At 41.8% G+C, this 27,393-nt stretch overlaps 1 protein-coding gene across 6 annotated transcripts in view; it reads right to left on the bottom strand.

Annotated features, from left to right (window-relative positions):
- Positions 1 to 27,393, bottom strand: part of wnk1b (WNK lysine deficient protein kinase 1b) — a 77,788-nt gene that overhangs the window by 5,041 nt on the left and 45,354 nt on the right. Inside the window, exons 6-38 of one of the 6 annotated variants that reach the window (XM_062382427.1) lie at positions 26,007 to 26,095; positions 25,323 to 25,462; positions 25,141 to 25,220; positions 24,632 to 24,964; positions 24,239 to 24,308; positions 23,579 to 23,778; positions 21,716 to 21,997; positions 18,731 to 20,158; positions 16,567 to 16,656; positions 15,686 to 15,754; positions 13,724 to 13,966; positions 12,826 to 12,896; positions 12,548 to 12,698; positions 12,241 to 12,357; positions 11,820 to 11,930; positions 11,631 to 11,673; positions 11,397 to 11,537; positions 9,884 to 10,661; positions 9,416 to 9,732; positions 9,269 to 9,330; positions 8,867 to 8,923; positions 8,058 to 8,141; positions 7,903 to 7,939; positions 7,735 to 7,808; positions 7,257 to 7,541; positions 6,760 to 7,031; positions 6,472 to 6,547; positions 6,254 to 6,383; positions 5,125 to 5,322; positions 4,576 to 4,668; positions 2,466 to 2,507; positions 865 to 1,037; positions 215 to 271 (exon numbers count right to left, since the gene is read on the bottom strand). In XM_062382427.1, the coding sequence (XP_062238411.1) occupies positions 215 to 271; positions 865 to 1,037; positions 2,466 to 2,507; positions 4,576 to 4,668; positions 5,125 to 5,322; positions 6,254 to 6,383; positions 6,472 to 6,547; positions 6,760 to 7,031; positions 7,257 to 7,541; positions 7,735 to 7,808; positions 7,903 to 7,939; positions 8,058 to 8,141; positions 8,867 to 8,923; positions 9,269 to 9,330; positions 9,416 to 9,732; positions 9,884 to 10,661; positions 11,397 to 11,537; positions 11,631 to 11,673; positions 11,820 to 11,930; positions 12,241 to 12,357; positions 12,548 to 12,698; positions 12,826 to 12,896; positions 13,724 to 13,966; positions 15,686 to 15,754; positions 16,567 to 16,656; positions 18,731 to 20,158; positions 21,716 to 21,997; positions 23,579 to 23,778; positions 24,239 to 24,308; positions 24,632 to 24,964; positions 25,141 to 25,220; positions 25,323 to 25,462; positions 26,007 to 26,095 (6,393 nt within the window). Of the gene's footprint in view, positions 1 to 214; positions 272 to 864; positions 1,038 to 2,465; positions 2,508 to 4,575; positions 4,669 to 5,124; positions 5,323 to 6,253; positions 6,384 to 6,471; positions 6,548 to 6,759; positions 7,032 to 7,256; positions 7,542 to 7,734; positions 7,809 to 7,902; positions 7,940 to 8,057; positions 8,142 to 8,866; positions 8,924 to 9,268; positions 9,331 to 9,415; positions 9,733 to 9,883; positions 10,662 to 11,396; positions 11,538 to 11,630; positions 11,674 to 11,819; positions 11,931 to 12,240; positions 12,358 to 12,547; positions 12,699 to 12,825; positions 12,897 to 13,723; positions 13,967 to 15,685; positions 15,755 to 16,566; positions 16,660 to 18,730; positions 20,159 to 21,715; positions 21,998 to 23,578; positions 23,779 to 24,238; positions 24,309 to 24,631; positions 24,965 to 25,140; positions 25,221 to 25,322; positions 25,463 to 26,006; positions 26,096 to 27,393 lie in introns of all 6 variants that reach the window. The other 5 variants (XM_062382421.1, XM_062382423.1, XM_062382422.1 and 2 more) reach the window with 5 other exon arrangements.

Here is a 27,393-nt window from a genome sequence, read left to right as displayed (position 1 = left end):
GCTGGAATTTTATCAAAATAAAGCATCTGTTAAATATGAATATCTTCTTCATACTGTTTGAACTGGATAGTTACCAAGTTAGAAACTCAAGCTACATGTGATGTAATTTAATGGCTTCAAACAATTTTATATATATTTATTAAGACCAGTGCATCCGGTCTAAGTGTGTGTGAATTCAAGAGTGTGTGTGTGTATGGTGTTTGTTCAGACTAACCTCGTAGCTGTGTCCCTGCGCTGGAGTTTGCTGCAGCTGTTTGGCACTCCTCTTACCCTGAAAAATTAAGTTTGTTGTTATACTCAAACTTATTTAGGTCATCTGTATAGAAAAAAATATTTTTATAAATGTTACGGACACAATATTGATTAAGATTAAAAGTTAAGACGCATAAAGACAAACATCTATTATATCAAAATCACATAAAAAGTACATTTGGAAACACATTTATATGCTCACACACTACACTATATAAATTGATACATCTGTATATAAATGATGCAAATATTTGAACTTTGCAGCATATTAGTAAATTCTTATTTGTTAACTCCTGATATTCAGGCAGTAGCGACGGGCACTTCTTCACTTCACAGATTAATATAATAATCTCGGAAACAGATAACGTGTCGGCGTTTGTATGGATGTCAACACTTAAAGTGCCAAATGGATACAGGAAGTTGTAGACGTCAAGTAAACATCCAATCAGCCAGTAGATTTTTCGCTGTGGCTTGTTAGACTCTGCCAATCCCTTTAGCTTTAAAAAAAAACAAAAAACGTTCTCCTCAGTGAACTGCCTCCGGGAGCTGGTGAGTCATAGTGGAAGGAAAAACAACAACCTCTGCTGGCATGAATCAAAAACAGCAGCAGACCTGTGAGAGGTTCATGGCGTCTCGGGCCCAGTTGTCCACCAGCTTGTGGAGGTCGTCGGTGAAGGTTCCTTTCCTCTGGTGGGGAACCGACATGTTGGTGGGCAGATACTGAGAACCCGTCTGGCTCTGACCCAAACCTCCTGAGCCGCTCACTGCGATGGTGCTGTTAGTCCCTGTGAGGACAAACAAACGGGGGGGGGGAGAAGCAAAATAATGTGAGATACTATTCAAACAAAGACATAGACTAATTTGTTATCTGAATGAATGTGGATGTATTTCCAGTCTTGACCATGAAAAGGGCTGTTATGTGGTGACAGAGGCTGGTCAGGGCAGAATTTTAGGGCAGATCATGGTCCTAGAATTATAATGTTTAGTTTAAATGATGGATGATAAACAGGAACAAGAGATTAACTATGATACTAGACGAAAAATCCATGCAGAACATGGACAGTTTGTCAAATAGTTATGACAAATGCTAAACCTTATATTTGTCAGACTAGTGATACACTGGGCAATCTGTAAACCTGCCATGCTCGGCGCCATTCTCCTACAGCGAGGTTGATCTGAGCAGATGAGCTGCCCTGTATCCTACTGATCTCAGTGTTTCCATTCACTGTTTCACCACTAGATGGCGCTCTAGCTCTGTAACAGCAGCAGGGAGTTTGCTCTTTGCTCAGCCCTCAGCATCAGTCGTCATCAAAGCAAAAACAAACAGCACACACTGCAAACTGAATACAGCTTGTGTTGAAGACGCAAAAACATGAACTGATTTAAATGATGTCATCGTGATACTGTACAGCAGGTTTGTATTTGTTAAGGTTAGTGTCTCTCTACCGAGCCAAGAGAAAACATTTCACTGAGAGATGCAAAGACTTAACTCTAGACCCCTGTCTTTCAAACAGTGATTTGTGTCACATAATCTCAGAATTTAAGGTTTCACAAATACATGATTGCTTCCTATCATTCAGGCCAAAGAACGGCTACCTGCAGTCAAATAGAACCTAAAGGAATGTTGATGAATGATCATGGCTTTGAAAGGTTTATCTGATCTCACTGCATCAGACATAAGGATATAATAATGTGCAGGGATTAGCCAGTTGAAAATGTAATCATACAGTTGGTCCGGGACAAAAAAAACTGTCATATCATGCTAAATAAAATGGAGGAAAATAAATATGAGGAGAGGCTGAGTCATGACTGACTGCAGCAGCAGGGAACTCTGGGCAACGTAGTCTAGACCACAAGCCATGACGAGGAAAGGGAGGGAGAGGGAGGGGGGCCAGAGAGGGGCGAACAGCTGTCTGGGTGAGTTAGCGTGTATTTGATCATGTGTGTAAATAGCTGGCAGGTGCATGCACACGTCGGTTTGAGTCTGTGATGGTTTATTCAGTCATTTCAGAGCTCAAACCTGACTGAAATTAAAATGAGAGTGTTACAGGAGCTGCAACAACTGAATTGATCTGATCTCAAATCTGATTGAAGATCAAACTTGAAACCTACAGGGCATCGGAGGGCGGGAGGAAGCGTGGGAGAGCGAGTGCGAGGATGGAGAAGGGGGGAGATGGATGAAGGGAGGAAAGACCAAAAAGAGAGATAGTTACTACAGAGCTGGTTGCAGGGGCAGACTTTTTTCACCATCTTCCCTGTGCGGCCCGGAAGACAACAATTGGAGGATTGGGAGAGAGTCAGAGTTAAACCCCACAACAACCAAACACAATGCATGTGTGGTAACTTGAACCTGAGGTACAAATACACAACTCTTTGAGGTTGAGTTGCCCAACAACATCGTTTAAGAGATCACTGGCGTTGAAACCAAAGCAAACAAGAGACAAGTGTAAATTCGCAATTTAAAAAAAATTGCATGTGATATTAATATTTAATTTCAAGTCCCATTGCTGTGTGATCCGTCTGCTTCACTGTGGGGAAGACAGACTAGAAATGTCACACACAAACAGCTGGGTAGAGATGCTCTCTTTCACAAAGCCACGATATGTGGGCAAACCTCTGAGGAAGTGCAGACAAACAGTTACTGTAGCTGCAATAAGCAACTGTCCATATTATTTAATAAAAGCTCTTAACAGTAATACATATGTTTAATTTGCTTGTGCACTGTCTCAAAGTATCACCCTGTACCGTGGCTTTACAATGCTTTTGGGTAACCAACCCCAGGTCCTGAGTCCTCTACAGCTCACAGGGCCCTACCAGAACTGGGTCCATGTGGAATATATAACTGACTGTACATCAGGACAGTGTCATTCCACACCTCTAAATCACTGCCAGCGCCCGTGACTTAAATAGAATGAAGTCAGTGGGATTCTCAGGCCAATTTTACGACTTTTTCCTATGCTAGCTGCCAGTAAACAAGTTACAACGACTGAGACCCAGGTCTGTCTCTCTCTTCCCCCTCCTGGCTATGCAGTGACAGAGGGACAGGTGAGGGAGAGAGGGTGTGAGGATAAGGGGTGAGGCAGGGAAGGAGAGAGGGAAGGGAGAGAAAGGGTTTGAGCTGCAGAGGGTTTGTCAGCATTCATAATTATCATCAAGCACAACACATTCAACCAACAACACCACATATAACAATGATTATAATTGGGCTTAAAATCATTTCTTTGATTTATGAATAAATTAATACTGATTGAGAAGATTCAAACAGAACTGTACTTAATTAACTAATGAAGTTGATTTAAACACAAATAGGAAAATGTCCGACAGAAAAAACTGTATGACAGAGGTCTCAAGTCATCAGGTCTCCACTTGTCTGTCCTCGTTAGTCTGCCTGTTTTAATGGAGACTAAGATAGGAAATGGAAGCACTCTGGATTTGAGTCAAAACTCATATCGACACAGACAATCAAACAAAACTGCACCATGTGACTCAGCTTTCAGATCTCATGAGCAGTAGCTTGTTAGGTCTAAAGGAAACAATTGGAAGGAGATTTCCAGTAATGCAGCTCTGCTCACAGTGCCAGTCATCATGGAGTTAAGGCCTAGTAAACTGTAAATAGTTTTTTTATGGTGCATTAGCGGGACGACTCCAATGTAGATCCAGCACAATGACGCAGAATCCAAGATTGCTTTAGCTGCTGGTTGAGCCTGCTCTTTTAGATCATTTGTATTTTCTCTTTAATTAAAATTTCTCCACAAAACAAGGTTACAGTAACTTGACAGTGAAAAGTGAGACTCACTGTCACTATTGGTACATGATTGATTTATTGTTTCTGATCACAGATGCTGATTTGAAGATTTGTCTGCTGCACAAAAGTCAACTTGTCTGGTATTGTCACAATGCAGCTTTACACAAGAAATTATTTTTGACTTATTTTGAAGTCCAGTGATTCCTAAAAATAACTATCATCTGGATCACTTCCTGTCCTGCAGTCTGTTCTCTTATTGTTCAATTACCTTCTGTATTTAAAATGTTTTTTGCTCAATAAGGATGGTTGAAAGGTAGTGAAGTAAAAAAAAAAGAAGGCTAACTCAGCTGACCTCCTCTGGGGAAATAAGTGTTTTCTACTAATTCCTAAAAGCTTATTTAGTTTTATCAGATTGCTGCAGGATATCAGAAGCAAAGGGTCTTCTTCCATCAAAGAAGAAAACCCACGGGAAGACAGGATGACCATGACTTGACGGATAAAGGACTCATACAAAAACTAGAACAAAAGTAAGTAAGGACGGCTAAAAGAGAAGAGCAAAGAAATAAAGCATTACACACAAAGAGCCAAGCAGGGCGTACTCAGAAAGCGCGTCCTCCTGCCACCAGGTTTGAAGGCCGAACGCTCCGAACCCCAGCTGAACTTTATACAGCCTGAAGAGAGGGAGGAGGAAAGGGAAAGGGAGAGAGAGAAGATGAGGAAGAAGAAAAGGAGAGTGCAGAAGATGGGAGGAAGATGCAGAAAGAGAAAATGAGAGAGAGAGAGAGAGAGAGAGAGAGAGAATGAGAATCAAGAAGAGCAACAAAGAAAGAGAAGAATGGCAAGAATGAAAAATACAGATGAGGACAAGAGAGGGATAGATGACAGGGATAATGTAACAGTCAGTTAGCCATCACACTGCTTCACACAGACAGAGAGAGAAATAGTCCAAGACATGTAGAGAGAGATGTTAGGAGTGTCCTGTTGTGACGGAGTGGGGACTGTGCTCGCATACAAAGAGTAAAACAAGTTATTTAAGCTCAAATGAATCGTTTCCCATAGTGTGTTTCTTATGTGGTGGGGATGTGATGAGGGCTGGTATGGCCTGGAATTCCCAGCAGCATGCCTACCTGGGGTGGGAGCACACAGGCTGGGCACAGAGAGCGCCGCATCACTGGTGTAGGCCGAACACAGATTATCGCTGGAGGGAGAGGGTTTGAGGGGCTGGGGCAGAGAGCTGCAGACCGAATCAGCGAATCCTCCTGGAGCTAACAGAGCCAGTTGTCCGGGGTACATGGTCGGGACGCTCTGGGCGGATAAAGTGCTGCCTAGAAAAGGCACATGGCATGGGCAGTAGAGGACAGGATAGGAACGACACACCACAGGTAGCAGGTACACACACACACACACACACACACACACACACACACACACACACACACACACACACACACACACACACACACACACACACACACACACACACACACACACACACACACACACACACACACACACACACACACACACACACACACACACACACACACAGAGAGAGATGAGACACCCGTCACCACAGACATTTACATAGGCACCACAACGTACAAAACCACACACAAAGAAAACACAGGAGGGTAAAGCAGTCAGAAATGTTGAGGCTCAGAGTCTGCTCCAGCGCACACCCACACACACACGTGTAACCAAGCACAAACACACACGGATGCATAAACACAGAGAAGGTGCAATGTTAGTGAGAGTTTGACTGTGGTGGAGTTTAAGTTAAAGATTGAGGTAAGTTATTCAGAGGTGCAGGGTTCAAAGGTCAGGTTTAGCAAATTACTCAAAATACATCACCTCAGTCTGGTAGTATCAAACCATGTGGATATTTTTGGTTCAATCTATCTTTGCTTTGGTGCCGTGAGTTAAATTTAAGCAATGTTAGCAGCTCTGAGCTAAATGTTCACCTTGACATGCTAATGTTTTGCATGTTAACCATTTTTGCTAAGCATGTTACAATGCTAATATCAGCTACTAATCCATACACACACAGCTGAGGCTGAATGCCATTAACAAATCAACCTGCTATAAAAGGACCTTCAAATTCAGTTAGATTCATCTTTTCTGAACTACCACATTTCATGGAACTAAAGTTTGTACATGGCTTGATGCTACCAGACAAATATTTAATACATTTATTTGTTTCTTTTGTACTCTTGTACAAACTGAGCCTTTAATATAAATGTTTAGGCTAGAACATACCTGGCTGTAATGGACTCTTGCTGCCATGCATGGAGCTGGTTCTGGACGATTTGGACGATTTGCTTTTGGTAGGTCGTCTCCTCCTGCCAGTCAAAGCTATAACTGGAGGGAGCACTGTAGCCGGAGGAACCTAATTGAACATCAGAAGAAGACTGGATGTAAGTGACTGTATGCGATGCTGTTTATCAGGTTTTTAGTGCACTGATGTGGTGTGTTACTTTTCCCAGCCTGGTAAAGAGGCCATCTATCTCCTCCTTCTGACGGGAGTGAAGGGCCTGAATCTCACGCATGTGCCTGGTGGAAAAAAAGAGAGAATAAATATTTGGAGTAAAATATTGACTGGCAAAACAATATAAATAATGAGGTTCAAGCAGGTGGGCCTAGTTTTCTAAGAAGAGCTAAACTTCCCTCTTCAGGAAAAGAAGAAAGACAAAGAGAAGCAATGGAGGAAAGACAGACATCTTTTCTTTTTCAGATTTCTAAGAACTGAAGAGAGGACAATTTACTTTTCTTTGAGCCGGCTGACTTCACATTTGAAGTCGTCGTCCTCAAATTCGGAGTCGTTATCGCTGCTGATGTAGGAGTTATTGAAGGAGTTGTTGTTTAAGCTTGGCAGCGAGGCTTTATGAGTTGAGTCTGGGGTCAAAATCTGCCTGGGTTCGCTGGGTCCATTAGTAGCTTGGGCAGCGTGTAGAGGGCTCTGCCTGGGCTCAGGGCTCTGCTCCTGGGCACGACTGACCGAGAATCTACCGACACGAGCCTCAGGGTTGGTGGTGACCTTAAAATGTAGGACAAGAAGAGCCTTAAACCACTCTTGCCAAATTTTTAAAGTGGAGCAGAACTTTGACCCAGACACAGATTACAGATATGTTTGAGATGAGCTGTAAAACACTGTTTATTAGAATTGTTAATTCAAAACCGAAGCAGTAACAAAGGCTTTAATTGTTTGTACTTGCAGGATTGTGACCCCCTATTTAACCACAAGATCAAAAACCGGAAATACCTGGAAGCGTCCTATCGTAGTAGTGGGCTTAGGAGACGGACACGGAGAGGTGAAGGGGGAGGGTTGGTGCGATCCTATCACTGTCCTCTGGGGGAGTCCGTCTACAATGTCTCCTCCTTGTCCTCCTCCCCCTTTCAGAGGAGACAAGGAGTCTTTATGCAGCGTGTTTTCCGGGCTGGAGAGACTTGAGGACGAGGATGAAGAGGACGAAGACGAGGAGGTGGTGGAGGATGATTCAGTGCAGGCCGGGTGGAGGACTGGAGGCTCTTCAGTGGCAAGTGAGACCTAAGCAGGTGAGAGAGTTAGAAGGTAAAGGGAGGGAGCAACGTAGAAAAAAAACTTACTTATAAGTTTCTGCTTTGAAAATCAAACACTGACATGAAAAGTTATTTTTAGAAGTTTTTAGGGTTTGGGGATCCTGCCATCTTTATTGTAGGTATCCATGTATGTATCGTCTGCAGTGTTAATTAGCATTTACCTGAAATCTTCCAAGTTTAATTGCAGGAGGAGGAGCAGGCGAGGACACAGTGTCCTCATCAAGAGAAAAGGGTACTGAAAGACAAATATTACAAATGTCAAACAGAAGCTGATATGAGTCAGATAATCAAAATATTTGTATACATTCGTTTTTCTACAGCACACATACCTGGTGGTCCCACTCCAGTAAAACCACTGTGAGAGGCCTAGGGATCGGAGAGAGGAGAGGAGAAGATGAATTAATAAAGAACAGTGTGAGTGCATACGGTGCAATGTCAGTATATGACACCATAATAACATGTGAACCTGTGTGCATATGTTTACCTGTGAGTGTGTGCTGACAGGAACAGTCTCTGGACTCAGTGCTCTCCTCAACTGTGCATCTAGGTCCTCCAGAGGCTGCTGGGACTGAAGGAGGACATGCTGATTAGCAACATCAACACTGATGAGCCAAAAACATGTGAGGGCAACGATTCAATATAATCAAATAATCATTTATCAAATTTCAGATGATAAGATTGATCCACAATTTGGATTTTTGTTGTTCAAGTTTATGATTCAAAGGAAAGTTGTGATATAAAAACTCAAAAATAGTTCACTATTTTTGTTTGACTGTTTTTGTATTACAACAGGGGAAGACAGTTTGTTGCTTTAAACATCAGTTTTTGTGACTTTAAACCGTGACTTTTTTCTAATTATGGTCTTAATTATTTAATTTCTGACCCTAACAAAAGTATAAAAATCAAGATTCAATAAGTGAGGAATTTTCGATGTGCCCCACAGTCCTTATCTGTGTAGTTTTTATAGGTTCTGTGATGACATAACTCCACAAAATCAGGTGAGCTTTGACTACGAGCAGATGATGCTAATGTAAACAGACAAGTCTGCTCCATGACTGTACATTAGACACAAGGTGATTTAATGTGACTATTTGCCAGGTCCGATTTTTCAAGACATTACATCCTTGTGCTTTAATACTTTTTTTGGATGTGCGTTTAGTCGTTTAGGATGTAATTGTCCTCTTTAGAAAAAGTAATCACAGTCGCCCACAAGTCCAACACAGATCCAACAATTAACTAATAATGCATCACATTGCGATGATGACGCTTTAAAATGATCAAAGAAAAAAACACCTGTATTACACAAGGTCCAGGGAAGGATGGCAGGAGTTCTGAAGGAGATGAACTGGCCTAATCCCAGAGAAAGAGAGGCGATGAAAAGAGAGTGGGAGAAACGAGAGAGAGAAACAGTTGTAGAAGAAGTTATAAGAATAGTGTTCATCGGGGAGAATGTTAAAAGAAATTGTCATGCCAGATGAATTGTAAGTAAAGTGAGTTGAAACATGTCAGAACATTTATTGTCCACATTAAAAAATCTGAAATCTTAACCTTTAAGTGTAGAAGTGTAAATTAGCTTGGCAATTTCCACTAGAACATGCACATGCTCTCCAACCACATAAGTAAGGAAGTGTTGATGGTTTAAGAAGATCTAACATCATGTTATATATCCAAGTATTGCAAAACTGTATAGCCTACCGGTACCCTGGATAAGGGGGTTTTAGATGGAGTGGTCTGGCCAAAGGATGAGGCAGGGATGACTGAAGAAAATTAAATATCATAAAGTTAGAAAACAAGTTTATAAATTCACATTATAAAGAAACACATCAACATTCTTCTATGTACCCGTCGGTGCAGGGGTGGAAATAGGTGTCCCAGGTCCCTGGACTGAAGCAGGTGACCCCACTGACCCTATCGCTAGGCTGGAGGGGGGCTGAAGAGGATTGTTTGGCAGGCTGGAGCCAGGTGTTGTGGAGGTAGAGCCGGGCCCCAACGGGGATGAGGTACCTGCCACGGAGGCTCCAGAGCCAGTGTCAGCACCTACGCTGTCTCCCTGGCTGGAGGGCCCTCCTCCACCGAGGTCCATGAAGAGGGAGCGAAGCTTCTTCTCCAGAACTTGGATGTCATCCGGTTTGCCTTGGGCCTCAGCGAACGCCTCACACCTAAGAAAATATGAAGTCTTTGAAAACTTGTTCAAATATTGAGTTTAATCTGTCGTGTCAACTTTTTGACTACAAAAGCAAAACATTTATATTTATTAATTACAATTTACTCAGCATAACGACATTTTTAATGAGTATGTAGTTGCCTCACCTTGCATCACATTCCCCACTGTGTGTATGCGTCTGACCAGTCGGAATAGGTGTAGTGGAGGCGGCAGAGGGAGTGGTTTGGGCGCCTGGGACGGCCGAAGAGGAGTGGGGAGGAGTAGACGACGAGGTGGAGGAGACGGATTGATGAATGGAGGAGACTTCGCTGGCTGTGAGAGTGGAGGAGGGAGGGGAGGACACAAGGGGGACAGACTGGGCAGGGGGAGGAGAGGTGAGCATTGTTGGGGCGATGTTGGAGATGCTAGCCGGTGGTAAAGTGGAAGGTACTGAAGTAGCAGTGACAGCGGAGACTGATTGGGACTGAGGCTGGGTGAAAGCCTGGGGCTGAATTTGGGCAGCCTGTGTCCCGGGCTGTGACTGATGGATGGACTGGTTCATCCCAGTCGGAGGAGGCGAGGAGGAATTGGGAGGACTGAGACACACAGCAGCGACAGTAGAGGGGGAGGAGGAATGAGAAGGAAGAGAGGCATCCATAACCTGCTCCTGTGCCTTGGATAAATTAGAGGGGACAAGACTAGGAGTAATATCAGCAGTGGAGGAGACGGTGCTAGCATGTGAGGGGACAGGGGAAGCTGAAGGCTGTAGAGAAGGATGGGTGGAGTGGATGGAGGCTGGGGCGGTGCTGGGTCCTGGATCAAACTGAATCTGGTTCTGTTTGAGCTCAGAGAAGGCCTGTTGTAAGCTGATTACTCCTGCAGACTGGGACAACCCCAAACCTTGGCCCGGAGTCTGAGATGGAGCTGGAGCTGATGCCGTAGGAACTGGAGAAAAACAGACACAACTTTAAAACCAGATCCTCTTCTCTGTGGTTTTAGTGATTTCATGTAATAGTTAAAATGTCAGTGACCCTTTCTTTCATTTATTAAGGCATGTCTATACAATTAACCATTGGCTACCTCCAGTCTAGTGATCCTGACTGCATTCATCCCAGTAGTTTCCCCTCTGCCTCGCAACTGTATGTTAATCAAGTAACAACCTTGTTTCTCAGAATCAGAATCAGAATTCTTTTTATTGCCATGTTAGTTTGCACATACAGGAAATTGCCTTGGTGTGGTTATTCAGAAAACTAGGAAGCACTAAAATGAAAATGTTTTATTTCAAATCTGTCTATATTTTGATTGCCATAACAATTTAGCACTTGCTTAATGATTATATATATTTTCATGGAATAATGTTTAAAATTCCACGAAATCCGACAGAAGACTGGATACCACTGTGTATGTTCCAGTGTTCTTCCAGAAGATCCTTCAGTATTAAATTAAATAAATGCCAGTGTGTTATTGCATTTGGACAGAACGTTTGGAATAATTCCTCTAAAAGCATTACAGCTTAATCTGATAAGTACTTAGAGTGTGTGTGTCAGAGTGTCACAGAGTACTCTGCCATTTGATGTGAGTGCTCGAAGCTAAAACTTCTGGTCTAAACCTGGAAATGTTATGATAAAACTTTTCTCATTCGTGTCAGATCTCGGGAGTAGAACAGATAATGATCACTACCTGGTTCAACAGAAGGTGCAGTGGCAGTCGGAGAAGAGGTGGGAAACATTTGTTCCTTCAGCCTGGCTTCAGGTACGGGGCTGACGATGAACCTCCGACCTGCTGAATGAACCACTTGTGCTGTTGCACTGGGGGGGATGTCTGAGGACAAAAGGAACAGAGAAAAAGAACAGTGTTACCAATAATCTAATACATTTGCAAAAATATGATTATCCTAGCTTTGTTTTTTTTTACCTGGCATGGGGACAGATATGACAGGAATCTGCTGCTCTGTCATCTGTGGATCAACAACATTAACATATGACTGAGACTGAAAGATTAACTGTGACAACAAACAAGAGGTTTGTAAAATTCTGGGATGAGTTTTGACACTTCAGTGTGTGTACAGAGTTTAAAATCAAATCAGTGTGTTGTTTTTTCTACCTGGCTGTTTGCGTCTCTCTCCAGACCCTTTTCATCAGCGTTCTCTATCACCTCCCTGACCTGTTCAATGAATGACTCCCTCTCACTCTCCAGGATGAACTCACTCTGGACCTGGACACACAAAAACATTTCAGATGTAATATGTGACAGAATCAAAGCAATATCCTGTTTTTTGCCTCCTATGCCAGTGTGTATCTATAGAGGTGTAAAGTTGCCTTCTTGAGTGATCTCTCTTAATAAAAAACAAAAAACAAGTCTGAAGCAATTGCGTGAACTTAAGTGGTTTCTGCGACAAAGAATATGCAGCACGTGAAAGGGACGCATACTCCAGCCAGATGAAGAGCTCTCAGTACATTACTATGATGAGGGTGAAATTAAATTAATCCAAAGACTGGTGGACAATAAGGGCCAGTGTGTGTACCATGATCTGAGCGATCTCCTCAGGATTGTCACCATCCAGGTCAAACCTGAACGTCACCATCTTCCTGTTGTGAGTCTCCAGCTGACACTCTGCTACCCTGTCTCCTCGGCTGGAGATCTACAAACAAGAGAGAGAGAAAGATAAAGTTAAAAGGAGGAAATAAAAAAGATGAGTGTGTCAGATGTTTTCATTACTTTTACTGCAGCTCATAACACCATAACAGCCAATACAGCGTCAGTGGGTAGAATGTAGACAAGGATTTATGGTTTAATTAGGACTTTGTAGGATTTATGGGATGTGCTATTACACTGAGAACATTGAGCTTCGCCTTGGAGATCTTCTCATGGCCTGATCGACTTCGCACAGAACGTCTCTGATGTCGCTTGGTGGAGCGCCCTTCGTGACGACCTCCTCCCCCCTCGTTGCCATCACTCAGACCTGACGTTTCAGAGTGGCCACTGATGTATGAAGGAGAAATGGGAGCCAAAAAGACATTAATCATAAGTGATGAAGAATTAGATGTTGTTTGTGGACTGTAGGTTCAGTGACGGTGCGTGAGAGAATGCTTATGTGTGCATGTATTACCTCTCTATAGACGAGAGAACTTGAGGTGGCTGCAGCTGGGACTGGGACAGTTCTGAAGACTGAGAGACAGACTGAAACACACACAGACACGTGAAAATGCACATAGATACTCACTTAGTATTATCCCCAGCAACACAACCACCAATAGTACGGACATTTTTGAGGAAAGCATGAAATATAAGAACAGTGTGACAAAAGGTAGAGAGAAAACTAAGCACATTGCAAGCAATGCTTTCATGATTTCGGAAGGAAAAGAGTTCAACTGAATTGAAATATGCAGGTTGGAAATGGGACAAAGAGCTGGGTCAAACGACAACTAAAACTAGAGCATGGGACAAAAGTAGCAGAGCAAGAAAAGCTTATAAAAGATTGAATAAATGGGATTTTGTCTATTCGATGTATAGAGTATCTATAATAACACATGCATCCTCGTAGTTAAACTCTTTGCAGACTCTGACCGACTGATTCTATTCAACAGAGTTTCACTGCCGAACAAATCTGTGTTGCTGCACTCAAACCAAAACCCACAAGCTATTCAACACAAAACACCAAACTGATTACTCTGAGAAATGCACAGTAAACCACAGACTAAAGACTTAAATTACTAACTAATTCTAACAATCACTCAAATTAATGTACAATAAGAACAACTAACAAATGCACATTAAACAAGTAGGAGCAAATATGGATCGCAACAAAACTGGACAAAACTATAAACACTTAAATAAATCCAAACTACTGAGGTGCTCATTTTAAAAACTCACAGCTCAATAAACCAAAGCTCTGGTTTCAAAAAGTTTGCTGTCTACTGCTCTAACAAATTATTTCACACAAACGTGAGAACATTGAACAGGTACATGACATCCACGTGGTGGTTTTGACCATCTATAACCAGTACCTGGGGAGGGACTTCCATGGGAGTGTCAGGTGGGGCGGTGACTACGCTGATGATTGGCACCATGGTGGCCAATGGTTGAGGCACAGGATGAGGAGGAGGAGGGGAAACAATAGGAGGCACCACCCCAACAGAGAGGGGCAGAGGAGAAGGTGGGGAAGCCACAACCGCTGTCGGTATGGTAATAGGAAGGGATGGCGAAGGAGAAGGGTGCGTCACAGCAGAGGTAGACGCAGTTACACTGGGCTGAGAAGAGGCGCGAGGGCAAGAAAGAGGAGGAGAAAGAGGCAGAGAGGAAAATTAAGGGGGGGAGAAGAAAGCAAATGAGGCAAGAGGATGGGTAAAAATTAAGAAAAGGAAATTCGCAAAGTCACAGGTAGGATGAGGGAGGAGATAAACCCGTCATGTGGTCAGCTATCTACAGCCAGTCACTGTGGTGATGGTGCAGTGAGTTGAGGATGGTCCTTACTTCAACTGTTTCATCTAAAATACGCTAATTAAATATGAATGTACCTTGGAACAGAGGAGATAAAAGATCAGTGAGCCTGCAAGTCTTCATTATCTCCATAATAAATCTCTTTATAATCGAGAGAGGTAAGATCCATCCATAGTTCACTGACCCATCACTGACTCATTCGATTCTGAGACCCTCAACAAGCTTTTTACAAACACAAAAGGATTAAATCTATTCATGACAAAAATCTCAAGCTCTTCAACCAAACAACAAACTATGTGACATGAAAACCAGGTTCAACATACAACACTTGAAGATCATGCAACCACAAAACAACATTTCCACAGACCAGGTTTGGTGTACAGAGTCTTAACGGTGCTGCAGGACCAAGAACAATTCTTTGTGTGGTGCAGATGAGCAACGATCTTTGATAACGTATCACAAATCAAGACACAGCTAAAATAAATATTCTCAAATGTCTTTACAATGTGATTTAAAGACGTGAAGATGACTAAAATCGATTAAGTTATAAATCTTCCGTTGGAAAGAATCTTAGGGACGATAACAGTCTTTTATTTCTTCAGTACTACACCATACAGAATAGTGTGTCTTGTGTGTTGGGTCAGAGCACCATACACACAAGCCTCATCTATTACCATTGTTTCCTTTGTTAATTAATTGTATATGGATCGATGCTTTTAATTGGGTAATTGGTAAAAACATCTGGGGTGAATAAAATAAAGAAATAAGGAATCAACCAGCTTATCAATGTTCTGTTTACCGACTGAATCACATTCAACACATGCTCAAACTGATGCACACACACACTAACACACAGGGACAGAGACACACTGGCACCTACTGCACATCAACACATACTGTGTCATACATAATGGTACCTTCACCAGAGCCAGCTGAGCAACTTGGTACATAAAGTAAAGATGTTCTATACTGGGTGATGGACTGAGGTCACACAACTGAACACACGTACAAACACATACACCATCCATTTTGTGCATTAAATCACAAACACAACATATATACATACAGATGGAGAACACAAATAAAAACGAACCCGGGGACAAACAGGCATCATGCCGATGAGTGAGCCAGAGGATGGAAAGAAAAATAGCAGAAGCAAGGTGAGTCAATGAAAGAGCAAAGTTAAAAAAAAAAAATTCAGGCTGCGCAAAAACATTCTCTTCCAGTTGTTTACTGGCAACAGGAGTAAACATCATCAGATCTTAACAGATGGAACAGATGCTTGATTGATGTGCTGAGTGTGTTGATCACATGTGAGACATTTCTATCGTTGCTGTTTTTCATTCCATTTCCACAATGGATCCAAATGCATCTGTCAATATGTAATTAGTAACTTCACCTTAGAAATGTACATAATCTGTCAGTTTATAAGTGTGTAAATAGAGATTTTTTACAGCTTTACCGCATTAGCAATGTGCTTATTGTGTATTGTTCCTCTGTATATATTGACATTAAAAGTGTTACTGTACCTGTGCCTGTTGCAGAGTTGTGTGTGTGGGACTCTGAACTGAAGTACTGCTCTGACTGGATGAAATGACCTGGAGAGAAACACACACACATAATTAGAGAGAGGACAGAGTTTGTGCAAGATATGGTATGAAAATTATAATTATGTAAATGAAATATAGTACGTAAATGTTCAACATCATTTTTATGGTGCGATACTACTAGCGCAGTTCTCTAACACGTTCTTCCTATAATAACCTGGATACAAATAAATTCCAGGTTGTGAGAAGTCAAAATAATAACAGAAAATAATAGAAAAAACATTTACTTTCATTCCTTTTAGCTATATTTCATCCACTAAATGATTCATTTCCTGGTTATTTGTTGACCGAGATGACAAAGTGCAAAGAGTATGTGAAAAAATTCAGAATGGTGCAGCTCTCACGGAAACATGGGGACCACAATCGTGCTGGCACTGTTGTTTTGGTCGTTTAAAAATAAGGAAAAATGTAACTTTCAATTATTTTCTACAGGGAACATCCGATCCCCGATTACCATCTGGTTTCATGCTCAATCAAATTGGTTTAGTGCAGCAATTATTTCATGGCAGGGGTGTGCGCTGGGGGCACTGTTCTTTAAAAAGACTGTGGTATTACTTCGGGCGAAGTGCCAGCTCTGTGGGAGTAGTTACCTTGAAGCAAGGACAACAGCTTCGAAGAGAAAACCGATATATGAGTTAATACTGCATAAGCATAAAACATGGGTTTGGATTTATCTTTGTATTTTATCTTCATGGGGTTTGGACATCAAGTGAAGACATTATGAACGTGTGGAGAGTGATAACGTGAGGAGAAATGGGAAGAGTAGAGAAAAATGTCTCTTGTTGTGTTTCTGTGGATCTTACTTGTTGGGGTGTCCCAGGGGGCGCTGGCTGGGAGGCGGCAGGGACTATGGGGGGTCCTGGCGAGGGCTGGGGGGTGGGAGTCTGAATCTGCTGCTGAGAAGAATATTAAGAAAAAGACAGAAAGATGGACAGAGAGGAGGAGATGCAATGTTGCACGATATTATACGATGGGAGATAAAGATGAGAAATCAAGAAAGATTGGAATGGGGGAAAGAGAAGAAAATAAATAATCAGAACATGTCCGCAACTCTGAGATCAAACATTGCGCATGAGTGCAAACACAAGGTACTGATGACGTTTCTTCTCAAGGCATCAGATTTTAGTCTAGATCTTCTTCTTGTGGATGCACACATGGACTACATATGTACATGAATCTATCCATCAACAGCTATATGCACACAGACCTACTGTATGTATATGCTCATATACACAGCTCGTAGTTTAGCATGTACAGGCACTGTACTGGGGTTAGGCAGGGTGTAAGTACACGGTTTTATTTTACATGCAGGTAAGATCCTAAGTGATTGGCAGTGAGAATAAGTTGCTATTTCACAATCAACGAAGCACATAGTGGAAGCTAAAACAATGAGACCAAACATTTTAATTATTTAAGATTTGTCTCCTCCTATTTAAATTTACTCAACAATATGCTGTTCAAACTTGGAAAGTTGTGGTGGAATAAATATTTGGCAACATAAGTGTTGTTTGATAGTGTATCTCTAAAGGCAGCAATTCTATTGTTGACTCAACCCTTAGAAGGCTGGAGACAGTTACCCTAACCCAGAAATGCTACTACCTACCTAGATACCCAGTCATTCATTTCACAGCACAAAAAGTTAAAAAATAAAATGTATAGAAAGATCAAGAGCTCAAGATAAATAACATGAAACAAAAACAGAGATAATGACAGAAAAAAGAAAAGGCCAGAGATCCTACTTGGTCCAAAGTGCCTGTGACACTGATAATATCAGCGTTCTAGGGGTTTTAATGAATTTCAAATGCAACCGCTGAACCCTGTGCAGGAAGTTGATTTCGAGTCTAAACAGGAAATAACATAATGTGCCAAAATAAATAAGTGACAATTACAACACAACAGAAAGATTCTAAGTTACACAAATGGAAAGGCTCTTGAGGGTTACATTGCCGGGGTCGTCTGAGCCCCCACCGTTTTTGTTGTATGTTTTCTGTGTGTTTGATCGTACAAATCAACAAAGTCTCATCACATTATTATACTTCAATGATTATATAACAGTCTTTACGACTAGTCGATGTATAGATGTCTACAATACACAGCTATAGAAAATGTTCACCAAGTGGTAGTTCTGATTATCTTTGGATCAAATGGACTTTGGATTTGTACGAGCAAATAATTCAAGTATACCATTCACAACAGTATACTTGGACAAACACACATTTCTCATATACACTCATATATGAACATACAGACAAAATATTACTTACTGATACTGACAAATAAATGAAATACACAACATAAAGACAGAAAGGAGGCAGGGGGCTCAGACTCTTTATAAGCTTGTACAGCAGAAAACGTCTCAAGGACTACCTTCTTTATGCTGCTTGAAACTAATCATTATTGGACTGATAATGTCGCCAATGTCTGACGAGAAATCAAATGTTTTCCGTTTTTTCCCAGATTTGCTCTGGGTCGGTTAATCTTTACTGAAGTAGCTCTGATTAAAGTCAGGATCTTGACATACGTCATTCTTCTTCTACAAGTAAATGCTGTCAGGGACTGAAAAATGTGAGACATGATGAAGGCAGACCCTGAGACTCTCTCTGTGGGAGGGGGTTAAAATCACAACCAAAGTCTACGTGGTGACAAATTAGCATCAGCTGGGGCTCCTGGGTTGGTGACGTATACAAAAACAAAAGGGATTGGGGTCACAGCCTCTGGGTCAAGTTACTATTATAAATTAGTTTAGCTACTTTTTCTAGAATGATTAATTATAATTCACATTCGACACTGTCATAGAACTAAGGCAACGTCAATTGAATTCTCGATCTATGATTATAATTATGGCAATTATGATATATCCATCAACTAACAGCTTTTTGCAGATGTTTGGTAAAAAAGCAACAATATAATTTAAACTAGTAATTGACCCAGTGGTTTAGGGGTATGTCTAAGGTCTGAACTTAGTACCAGAGTGGGGTTAGCAGCCTGCATGGCCAGCAATGACTCATGGTAAGTCATATCGGCTTGTGCTGGTACCACCCCTCCGTGTCGGGCCCAGGCACTCTGGATCAGAGACTCCAGATGAGTTGATGATGTTCCCCCAAGTGGGAGCTCGGAGGATGGGGTGGGAGGGAGAAAGCTCTGCATGGAAGGTGGATGTCCCTGGGGATCTATGGGGAGCACTACCCCTGATGAATCAAAGAACGTGGTGGAGGTTGAGTGAGGGATTGACTGAGCAGCTGAGGAGTCAAACGAGGAGAGGTGAGGTGGGGGAGGAGGGGACTGGAACTCTCCTGCGTCCGAGGAGGCCAAAGAGTCGCTAGAAGGTTCTGGACTTCTGGTTAGGCCCATGTGATGCAGAAGTAGACTTCCTGGAGGTAAGGGGAGTTCCGGGCTGATGTAAGTGAACAGCTCCTCTCTCACTGGCTGGAGACGGCTGTATGTGCCTGAACCACCTGAGCCAGGTACGGTGTTGTCCTCCAGAGGGAGGTCCATGGAGCCTCTCCGTGCCCGGTAAAGTCTGGATGCCAGGAGGCTTGGGTCTCCAGCAGCAGCTGCAGCAGCAGCAGCTAAATGAAACTCAAAAACACTTCCAGTAGATGGTGTAGTTTCACTCATTACTGGTGGTGTAGAAATAGGGAAGGCAGACATGGATCCATGCTGTGGTGGAGGATAGCAGCCATCAGATGATGAAGAGGAAACAGAGCCACCAGTGGATGCGCTCATTGGAGGTAAGGGAGAAGGCATTGGACTGTGTGTACTCATTCTTTGCATGAGATGAGGGTGCAAGAAGCCTGGTTGAGGTGGAGGACCAGGATCAAAACCCAAACTAGCAGCAGCAGCCGCTGCCTGCCTCTGCTGATGGTAGCTCAAGTGACCAAGCTGGTGTGTAGTCATTGGGTATCCTCCATATGCCATTGCTTCATAATGGTCCAATAAGGCAGCTTGATTTAGACTTAATCTCCTGACTACTTCCTCATGCTCTGCTCTCATGTCTTTATAGCCATACAGACTCGGGTCAGACTGTCCTGGGAGATGCAGTGGCTCCCCCACACCAAGTCTTTGAGCAGCTGCTGCAAAACCAGGGTTCACCATAAAGAGAGAGGGGGTCTCTACACCCTCCATCCCAGAAAAAGGATGGAGGCTGCTCCCATAGCGAGCATAAGCAGGCTGGAAGTGGCGGGTATGGGCCTCTAGAATGGATGTACTCTTGCGTCGCTGGGTGTTGTAGGCCTTTGGAGGCCCAGTGGGTGGAGGCGAGAAGGAAATGGGGCGCTCAGGGATGGAGGGGAAGAAAATAGTAGCAGGGTCAGGATGAGTTGGGAGGATGATGCTCCCTCCTGCTCCTGTTCCTGTGCTTGTTCCTCCACTGTAGGGGTGTGGCATTGAATGCTGCTGCGATAATGAGATACAATGGGTTTGAGAATGAAACTAAGAGAATGAGAAAAAGAGAACAACAGCAAAGGCCCAAATGAAAGCAGCAAAAAGATTCAAATAGTTCAGCATAGAGAGCATATTTTTCTTTAAGAAACAAAGAGAAAAGGGGACATAAATTCTGCCTCCAAGATAACAACAATGTGGTTGTCACAGGACAGAGAACACATAAAATATAAGAAGATGACATTAAGCAACTTGGCAATGTAAAGATGCAAAGCTCACAGACAGAGAACGCAGAGAGGGGACGGACAAACACAGATTGCCCACAGGCCGACAGAAGTTGGAGGATTACATGCAAAGACCGGAGAGGGTAAATGCTGGCTTGAAGCTCAACATTATCTTAATGCATCGGCACATACGAAAACTGTCTTTTATCTTAGCTTGTCCCTGCAAAATTCGGAATGAAGACTATCTGTAACAACAGGGGAATTGATGATTTAAGGCATGGGTCTAAATCTCTGTTTGAGTTTTTTTCTTAACACATAAAAATGTATAATGCTTTTAAGTTTTATTAACTGGGTTATACAAATTATGCCCAACAGCAGGACTGCTGCATGGCATAATGCTTGTGTTTTTTCTGCTGTTCCAAAAAGGCTTAATGTTTCCTGAGTAGGAGCACTGAGGTGTTCATAGGACCTTTTTTGCAATGTCCTTTTTATTTATTTGTCAAAAAGGCAAACAATACTAACAAGTACCAACTATAAAAGTATCTGTTTGTTTGAAGCACCTTCTAGCATCAAAATTATGTTCCGATAAATTGTCTTTCTAATGGTGATGTATTTTGTAAAAATTTAATTTAGAAAATGACAACTGAAATCCTCTTAGCTGTCAAATGACCAGTTTTCCTGATGGCAGATGCACAGGGTTGTGACATTAAGGGTGAAGAAGCTCATTCTGTATTGAATAAAAACACATGGTGGTTTATTAGAGGTGGAGAGAGAGAATGAATGGGTAGAAAGATGGACTCACAGCAGTGTTTGAAAGCTTAGGGCATTTATCTACCTACAGGTGCCACTTAAACTGCCTTTAACTCATAACATAATATAGCTGAATCTATAACTCATTTCAAAAGATATGGCAGATGGATATACAGTATTATTCAGAACAGGGGGGCAAGAAGGCTACACTGGTTCAAAACCAGTTTGAGATCTTTTCTGAAGTGTATTTTAACTTGCACTTTCTATTGCCTAGCAAAGGCTTCAAACTATATGATTGTTAACATGTCTTCTGTTTGGATTACATAGTGGTAAAAGGCTTTCACATCAGTATAATTAACTCAAGCTGTAGCCTTGGTCAGTTTGAACAAATTACATCTACTGGAATAGGATGTTCAATTTGTCAGGGTGCTCTGATTACAAAGACAGTGGGCACTCTTTTAATACAGGCAAAATGTTGTTTCAGCCGTTTTAGATGTTCTCTTGATTCAGACATCACTGTGGCCCATGCCCTTCATCTTTCTCTCCCTCCCGTCCTCTCTGGTTCTCACCACCACTGTGATTAAGATTTTGAACCTACAGGGGCGGAGAACAGGGCAGGTAGGCTGGACCTCCGCTGCCTGGTCTTGGGCAGAGAGGAAGCAGCGTGAATGGGTAGGACTGTCTCCAGGGCCTTGGAGAGGCGCCCGGCAAATGTGTCCCTCTCAGCAGCGAGAGGCATGCCAGGGGAGGAGGTGATGTAGGAGGACGACGACGAGAGATCTGGAGGAGGGGTGGAAGGCCGCTTTGGAGCATGGGAAGAAAAGGAATAGGAAGAGGGGGGCACGCAAATGGACATGCTACGACTTCGACGACGACGTGTCTGCAGGGCAGAGGCAGGGGTGATGGAGGAGGGAGGGATCAACATGAAAAACAAAAACAAAAATTAAAATACGACGTGAACAGAAAATAGCAGTAGAAAAGGAAACATGGATAAAAAAACACAAACATAATCAACTATATGATTGAAAAAAGAGCTTAAGTAAGAAAGAATTAACGAGCGAGATAACAAAATGATCAAAAGAAATAATTCAGTCAGGGAAGATCATTGCACCAGTGACTTTGTAAGAACAAGCAAGCAAACATCGTAATGGATAAAAATATTCATTGTTAAAATATGTATATAAAACATACTAACACAACAATTTAAAAATTATCTTTGCAGCAATGACAAATTAATGATGGAAACAGAACAATGACAAGAGAAACAATATTTAAACTTAAGATCATTTAAAACCAAATAAAGGAACAGAAAAAGATAAAAAACGGAAATAATTCATCAAGTAAATTGCTGTCAGTTTAGTGAAATCTGGGAAGAAATGTCAACTGAGAAGCTTTGTTGCTTCAAAAAAGTGAACATTAAAAACAGCAAAACTGTCCAACTTGTCCAACAAACACAGTGATCATCAACCTCGACAAAAAATCGGTCAGTGTGTTATCAGTTGCTAATTTTGAACCACATCTGTAGTCAAAGGTCACCAAATTGAAATTATAGCTTGAGAAATTGAATTAGAAATGCTCGCTTCTCCTATTAGCAACAACTTGAAGGGGCCTTATACAAGAAATTCGATTGCTAAAAGGTCAACAATGGAGGTCAATGGTCACCCAGCAAATATCCCATGAGTGAGTGATGGAATATGGATGAATTCATGGACCATAAGTAGTTTGAGTGTGGGTTGATGTGCATCCAATAAGTATATTTACGCATAAAAAAGGTTTGAAAATATAAAAACAAAAGGAAAATACAACATAACAACCATGAAGAAAAGAATAGTGACTGGATAAACAATGAACACAACAATTGGATTTGAACCAACGGTAAAAGGAGGCTTGGGGGGAGGAGAAATAAAGGACTGAGGGAAAGAGATGCAGAACCTCTTCGAGGCTAAAGGAAGAGTGAATGGCAAATGAAATACAACAGTGACTGAGCAGCTGATGTATAAATCACTGCTTGACTACCTCAAGTAATAGACTGACTGACTAGCTGAACTGAAACATAACTGTTTGTCTAAATGGCTAAAAATGTAGAAGACAAACTAACTGCGAGGAGTTTGTTGAATGCATTGTTCTCTCTGCGCAATGCTGCATCTAAAATGTCTCTTTGGGAAAGAAAATAATAAAATACCTCTTTGTAATCTTCTTCTTCGAGTCGGTGGTTAACGTCTCCAGATAAAAACAATCTGCAGCATGCTCTCATGTATTTTGTTCGACACCTAACAGCAATTAGAATTCCTAACCCACTCACAAACAGTGCTAATGTCATTCAAGCTCACTCCCACACCAAAACACCATGCAGCACTCACTTCAAACTGATGAGTCACGTTGAGCACATCTGTGACATCACTCATAGAGGGGCGCAAATGAAACCAACACATGCATAACATCTAATCTGGATGTCATCGGCACTCACCATTGGCTGCGGTGGCTGGGCATAGCCTGGATGTGGCTGCGTGTTGGCAGATGGGGTAAGGGGATAGGGGGTCTGGGGCTGGGAAGGGGGCTGGGAGGAAGGGGGGCAGCTGTAGGACATGGTCAGCTGACCAAGGCTGGGGGAGTCGGAAGAGAAAACAGAGGAACCCTGGCCGCTGTCCATACCTCCTTCAGCTGAGAGAGAAACAAATGTGGAGATATCAGGAATGAACTCTTTCCTGTGCCTCATTATTCAAATACAATCTATAGTGTAATGAAAGTTATCCTCAAGTAATGGCCTAAAATTAAAGTAATTGCCATTTACAAACTTATATTAACATGGTAATATAATAGCACTGCAGAAGTGACTTTTCGGCTGGTGTGAAAAACTGCATAAGTTGTTCATGAAGACTAAAACCTATGACCTCACTGGTATAAAATATTTAGCAGGATACTTTTAACCAATTTGCTTATGGAACATCAGTTTTCAACATAAGTTTTCATAACTACTGTTAATATGAATGAAACATATCATATGCATGTCATAGAAAGAATCGAAGTTAAAATGATTTTCATGATTAGCTCTTCACAGGCAGAAATGTGCAGAATGCCACTGACTGTATTGACTTTGTCTCCTGTGTGCAGTATGTCTTACATGCGTGTGAGAGGCCGGTCTGCTGATAGTGGAGCTGCTGGTGCGCAACTTCAGTCTCTTCCAACTCGGCCTGCGGACAAACACAAGCTAAGATTAAACAAAAGACAAACAATTCTCGTAGTTATATTACAAATGTAAAATACATACACATGTAAGCATTGATGACCTTCTAATACGAAATTCTACAACTTGAATATGAATCTTGCCAACTTTGCCTTTCAGGGAGAAAATGACCCTGTGTATGATTAATTACACAGTGTATGATTAATGTGTATGATTAATTACACAGGGTCATTTCTTTCTTTCAAATACAGCTAACCTTAAAAGAACATCCTGAGTATCTCCTGATCCATCTAATCAGTCTCACAAAGGTGAAAAATACTGACAACAAACCTGTGTGTATGAGGTTTTATGTGTTTCTTGTTGCTGCTGCTGAAGCTGCTGCAGTTGTTGTTGTTGCTGCTGCTGCTGTTGCTGTTGTTGTTGTTGTTGTTGTTGTTGTTGTTGTTGTTGTTGTTGCTGCTGCTGCTGCTGTTGCTGTTGCTGCTGTTGTTGCTGCTGTTGCTGCTGCTGCTGTTGCTGCTGCTCTGCCTCCTGTCTCCTCTTCTCCTGCTCCTCCCGAACCAGCTTCCTCTGTTCCCTCTTCCTCCGGATCAAAGACACGCGGTCCTTAATCGCCTTGGCCATGGTCTTATGGTCACCCTCAGCGACGTAGCCAGACTCAACCTGGATGGGGGTGACGTCAAAGAGATGCTCGTTTAAAAACAAACTCAATACATCATTGTCTTCAAAATCTCAAACATTTATTCATCAACTGTTCAATTTCATTCTCTCTTTCTATCCAATAACCCCCACCATTCACCCTTCATTCATCAGTATATCGTCCCCTCCTTTATTTATACCATTTCCTGGGCCACATCTTCAGGCACATCCTTAATCAGGTCAAAAGAGAACTCGATGGCTTCGTTGTCTTTGTATTTGCCTAAAAATAAATAATGTAGAAATTAAATAGCGTAAAAGAGACAAAAAGCTAAGAGACAATGCTACACGTACAATCATAAGATAAAATGGAATCATTCTCTGCCTTTTAGTTTCTTGACGTCTTCTATTCTTAGCCAAAGTTTGATGGCAATCATTTCACCATCATCCTCTTCTGCCAGTTCAACCCTGACCCCTGTGTCCTCCTGGAAGAATGCATGGTTCAGCAGGATCTTTATGGCATACCTTCAGGAACAAGAGACAACAAAGAGGATCCATTAGGGAACAAACAGCAATTTAGATTGACACGAAGATTGTGTTTAAAAGAAAGCTGTTGAGGGAAAAACAGATTTAACGCTTTATAGTGTTTGATGCAATTTTGAGCAAGAGTGGCAACACTTAGTGAACTGATCTTCAACTTTAGAGGCTAACAGGAGAGGCATGGTATTTCATTAATCTGCTAGGGATAACATCATTTTGACAACAATTATTTCAAAAACAGCCTTCCACACTTATTCACATTGTGCCATTTAGTTTGTGGGCCGGGACGTCTTGATAATCACTAATCAGTCTCAGGATTTTACTGTTCAGTCTCCTGACCCTTGACATTTGAATGGCACCATAAAGCTTTACTGGGGGAAGTGATGACAGCATGATTCCAACCTTTTTATAAATGTTAGAGAATTGTGGAAAGACTATAGGACCTCTAATAAAACCAACTCAGTGGAATATAGCTACATGTCAACAGATCCAAATTTGGCGTTGATATTTTGTGGTTCATCTGACTCACCTCTCATCCTTGTTTGTTTGGATGCAACCCTCTATAATTTCCTTCACCTCAGGAATGGCTACCTTGTCAAAACTGGCAGGCTTCACCCCCTGCAAAATCACACACAGAGAAAGAAGAGCAGTGAGAATGAGGAAGCAAATAGAGACAAACAACGAAGGGAAGACCCACACACCAACATACCATACACACATGTGCTCTAGATTCATTGTCCAAATCCCTGAAGGTAATTTGGTCCAGAAAACAGAAAAATGTTATATGTTTGCATGGAGATGTTGTTTTGTCTCTGCATGAAATGCATGATAAAACAACTCTTCAATATAGGAAAATAGAAAACAGAATTCAAAAGTTGTAACAATCCAAAGCAAGGTCCTAATATATAATGTTGCTGATCACATTAGACTGTAAAAACACATTGTGATTCAAATTATAGAGATTAGATAATTTGACTGGCAGATGTCCTAGTGTGTCAAGTAATAGTTTAATCCTCTTGGGAATATAAAATTAAACGTTTTTGGAGAAACAACGAAAACGACGAAATTGGGAAAAAGCCTTCATAGCAAAAAAAAGACATTTACTACAACCTATTAGACCAAGAGTTTAACAGAGGTTCTAAAAAGAAATTTAAACTTATAAGATACTCACAAAAAAATAGGAAAAACTAGAAGTCCAAACTAAAAGAGAGAAAATAGTAGCTACAGGTAAACTTGGCTGGGTTATTATAAAATATTAAAAAGGCTAAATGACAGACAGGGTTCAAAGACATAAGGTCCTCAAATATAAGGTGAGTAACTTACCTAAGACAGACAAGTGGAGTAGAGAGTTGACTGACAAGACGAAAACTTTGAATTTAGGTTTTGGTTGATTAGTCTAAAGTGGCTGCTTTTCAGACAGATGGACTGATTCATTATCTAAACCTGGTGTATACCAGCAAATGACCACCTCTTTCTGCTCTTTCCTCAAGCCGTCTAACCTTCCTCCTCTACTTTCTTGGCCTCTCCACTTCAACTGCCCAGTTCGTCATGACGCAAACACCCCCCCACCCCCACCCCATCTCTCTCTGTCACACACGCGCGCACACACACACGCACAAGGTCCAAACAAAGTTAGGACTGATGGAGGTAGTAATGGTATTAAGTCTGACAGAAGAAGGGGGGATGGAGGAGAGTCAGGGGGAGAGAAAGAGGGAAAAAGAAAGCTAGATTTGTAGTTTAACAAGGCTGATTGGAGGTAAGGAATGTTCCAGAGGGAAAAGGACCATGAAGCACGTCAACAACATTGTACTTCAAAGGTATAAAGAGGATGAGACTGAGAGATCAAGACGCCAATGTAGATTCAGGTGATGGTAATGTGACCAAGAGGACAGGGAAATACCAAGGAATTGTGTTAA

Source organism: Platichthys flesus, chromosome 23 (assembly GCF_949316205.1).
Source record: "Platichthys flesus chromosome 23, fPlaFle2.1, whole genome shotgun sequence".
Classification (NCBI taxonomy): domain Eukaryota; kingdom Metazoa; phylum Chordata; class Actinopteri; order Pleuronectiformes; family Pleuronectidae; genus Platichthys; species Platichthys flesus.
The sequence above is the reverse complement of the archived record's forward strand: the minus strand, read 5'-3'. Positions and strand labels throughout refer to the sequence as shown.